Source organism: Tripterygium wilfordii, chromosome 4, assembly GCF_013401445.1.
Source record: "Tripterygium wilfordii isolate XIE 37 chromosome 4, ASM1340144v1, whole genome shotgun sequence".
NCBI classification, from domain to species: domain Eukaryota; kingdom Viridiplantae; phylum Streptophyta; class Magnoliopsida; order Celastrales; family Celastraceae; genus Tripterygium; species Tripterygium wilfordii.
Genome location: NC_052235.1, coordinates 16133061 through 16136687, shown reverse-complemented (window position 1 = coordinate 16136687; position 3627 = coordinate 16133061). Strand labels below are relative to the sequence as shown.

General features: G+C 44.1%; 1 protein-coding gene across 1 annotated transcript; it reads right to left on the bottom strand.

Moving 5' to 3' along the window:
• Window positions 1–653: 653 nt before the first annotated feature.
• LOC119996634 (leucine-rich repeat extensin-like protein 2) lies at window positions 654–3168 on the bottom strand. Its single transcript, XM_038843335.1, has one exon. The coding sequence runs from the start codon at window positions 2965–2967 to the stop codon at window positions 823–825; it is 2145 nt and encodes a 714-aa protein (XP_038699263.1). The 5' UTR covers window positions 2968–3168; the 3' UTR covers window positions 654–822.
• Window positions 3169–3627: the final 459 nt, after the last annotated feature.

Sequence of the window (3627 nt, the reverse complement as noted above, 5' to 3'; positions counted from 1 at the left end):
GATGCAGATTGTGCAGGTTGTAGACAGATTGAAATGCACTGCCTCTATTGGTATGGTGACTGATGAGGGCAATAGTGTGGTCTGGACAGGTCATAGGGACGGCAGAATCAAGTGTTGGAAAATGAATTTGGGTACGAGTTCGGATAGGTTTGGAGAGTTGTTCTCTTGGCCTGCTCACCGTGGAGACTCTATTGTCATTATCCATTTCCTGTACTCTATGACATGCATATAGATTACTTGCTTTATGACAAATATACAGAGTTTGAAATTAGACATGCAAATGCTGGACAACACTAGAACTTTTGGGAGTGAAAAATGCTTTTGGGTACTTAATTGATTGAACCAAAAAGTTTGCCTACTTGATTTAGGAAGATTGATTACGTAATTTTGAGTTCGGTGCCCCTTCTGTGCTTACAAGGCACCATTGGTGTTTTAAGCACCAGATCAGTCTAATAACCCAATATTTCAATCGTTTCTAAAGTCGTATTCAAATTACACGAATTATGATAACAAATCAAGCTCTTGTGGCTTAAAAATTAAAATAAAAAATAAAAAATCAAGCTCTTATGGTCTTATGAATTTGGATGTAAGATCAGGAAAAGCAGAGTTGAAATAAGTAATAGAAATGGAACTCCATATTATTAATGCTACAATATTCTTTTTTTCAAATCAAGCACACGAGGTGGGTCATGGAACCAATGAATCCTTGCAGTGACCTAATGTTTTTTTGCTTGGTCAAGGATTGTTGAAGCAAAATAATTAATGTAAATTGACATCTTCAAAAACATTAAATTAAGTAGAAGCCAATGCCAAAATGAGTAACTAGTAGTAGGGGACCGTAGGGGGAGGAGGAGAAGCATAGGATAAACCTATAATTGGTGGAAGAGGGGTGTTGTAAACTGGGAGTGGCGGAGGTGACGGTGGCGAATAGGAATACTGGGTTGGTGGAAGAGGAGCTTGATGATTCCATGTTGGAGGATACTGCCAATGCTCTTTAGGAAGGGGGGGCGATTTCTTGTAGTGGTAGTTGGTTGACGGAGAAGGTGAAGGCATTGAATGGTAGCTTGGTGGTGGTGGTGGGGGAGGTGATCCTGGAAGACTACACCCGGACTCATGAAGAGGGGGTGGCGGTGGTTCATGCAATGGATCCATTGGAGGTTGTGGGGGTGGAATTGTGGTTTTGGGAGGATAAAACTCCAGTGGTGACGGAGCTGGAGCTACCAAATGGTCAGACATTGGAGGAGGAGGCGAGTGCGTGTATATTAGCATTGGTGGTGGCGACGGTAGATAAGTGTGATAGTTTGGAGTTGGTGGCGGCGGCGCAGAAGAGTAAATTGGATAACTTGGCGCTGGAACCCCTACCGACTCTTTGGGGGGTGGTGTTATGTGTTTATAGGGAGGTGCGGAGTAGTCAGACGGCGGGGGTGGTGGAGATGATTTTTTAGGCGCTGCGGGAACGTAATGGACAGATGGAGGCGGTGGTGCAAAATGTGTGGTGGGTGATACTTTCCTACTATGTGGGGGAGGTGTGGAAGAATGATATCTTCTGGGCGGAGGAGGTGGTGTTGTATGGTGATAAGTTGACGGCGAGTGTTCAATCTCAGGTGGTGGTGGCGGTGGAGGGAGATGTGCCTTCGGTGAAGACTTTGAAGTGGGCGGTGGTGGGGATGTAGAATGAAACTGCTTTGTAGGTGGTGGAGGATGTGATCTGGTGAAGGGCGAAGACTTTGAAGTGGGAGATGGAGGGGAAGGACGGAGAATTGGTCTAGGAGACTGAGAAATGCTTGGAGTTGGTGGCCTGGGGACAGGAGGCCTTCTCCTACCACCAATGTCACCACATTTGATCCCCTTGCAGTCAACAGGGCGTGCGGCATCTGAAGAGCATTCTCTGGGAGTCTTCTGATTTGTCTTGCCAGGAATGCAATTCTTGCTCCCGTTCGACGCCACATTCCCTCCGGCGGAGATAGCCGCACAACTAGGCGGTTCGCCAGTGAAATAGTTGAAAGAATAGGTAAAGTTCTGCAAATTAGGTAGCTGGCACATGGTGGCCGATATCACACCCGTGAAACTGTTGTGAGCTACATCCAACTGCTCCAAGCTCTTCATGTTGCCAATACTAGACGGCAGGGACCCTCGAAGATGATTGAAGCTAACATCAAAGACTGTTACATCCTTGAGAAGTCCGATCTGGGGAGGCAAACACCCAGTCAGGTTGTCATTCAAGAGTATGATCTCATTGAGAGTCTTCCCCATCTTCCCAATGCTGCTCGGAATGCAACCACCAAGATTGTTGTTTGCCAAGACCAACACAGAAACCGGCGAGTTCCCTAGACTCTCGGGGATCCCGAACTGGAACCTGTTGTCGTTCAAGAAAATGGCATCGAGATCCTTGCGGAAGAGCTTGGAAGGGACAGAGCCCTCGAACTCATTGAAGCGGATATCCAAGAATTTAAGTTTAGGCAAAGATAAGACCACCTTAGGGAACTTCCCCACAAACCTATTGTTGCTGAGATCGAGCTCGTGGAGGAGCTTCATGCGGCGGAAAGTGGTGGGCACTACACCACAAAAACGGTTGGAGTTGATGTGGAACAAGGCAAGATCTTTAAGGCGACCAAGCTCCGGCGGAAGATAACCAGCAATGTCGGCATGGTTAAGGTCGATCCCGGCAACCACCTTAATGGAGGGATTGGAGGGTAATGGAGCACAGAAGACGCCATTGTAGGAGCAGATATTGGAGCCGTGCCAGTTGGCGGTGAAGTTAAAAGGGTCAGAGAAAATTGAAGATTTCCATGCTTGAAGAGCAATATAGGCTTCCCGAAGCCTTGGGTTCTCGAATTTGAGATTTGGATCTATGACAATAGCTTTGCCTTCGTCATCATCGTGGTCTGCAGAGCAGATATGAAACAGAAAAGAGTTTGCGGAGGAGAGCAAGAAAAGAATGAATATCAAATGAGAACTACGAGACATTGGAAAGAAGATTGCAGAGTAAGAAAGAAGAAAAGGAGATATTTCTGTCTCAGGAGGAGATACGCTGGACAATGTGCCAATGCTCTGTTTTTATAAACCTATTTTTACCTAATTGTTTCTAGCTCTAAGCCCTTACATTAGGGTTTACTTTAAGTTCGCTAGATTTATTATTCAAGACCAAAGACGATTACATGCTGGCACGTCCTCCTTCAAAAGTTTCATCTTGTACTCTTTGAGCAGAAGACGTGACAGCCACATTCTTTTTCACATCGTTTCTTCTTTTTGGACACCAGCATTACTCTTGTTGACAAGGTCAATGTAACATTAATATTTAGAATCTTTAGAGGAAGAGAAATAGTACTTAACATCAATAATAGTGCGTTCTTTCTCAGTTTTCTTCATTAGTGAGATGTTTGACCTTTTTTTAACGCCAGAGCATTGTATTGGACAAACATCTATGTGATGTGCTTTGATTCTTTAATTGCAATCTTCTTTTAAAATAAACGTTCAATGTAACATTCTCTAGTTAGTTATATTTTCAAGTATAAATTTATAGTTGAGTTTTCGTACAACCCTTCGTAAATAAAATATGTAAATAGATCAAATTATGTTTTAAATTACATAACACACATGAAAATCTCGTCTATGGAGAGAGTTGAG

Bases quoted from the DNA above. Each gene is read 5' to 3' on its own strand.
- LOC119996634 (XM_038843335.1), bottom strand. From the start codon at position 2,967: ATGTCTCGTAGTTCTCATTTGATATTCATTCTTTTCTTGCTCTCCTCC.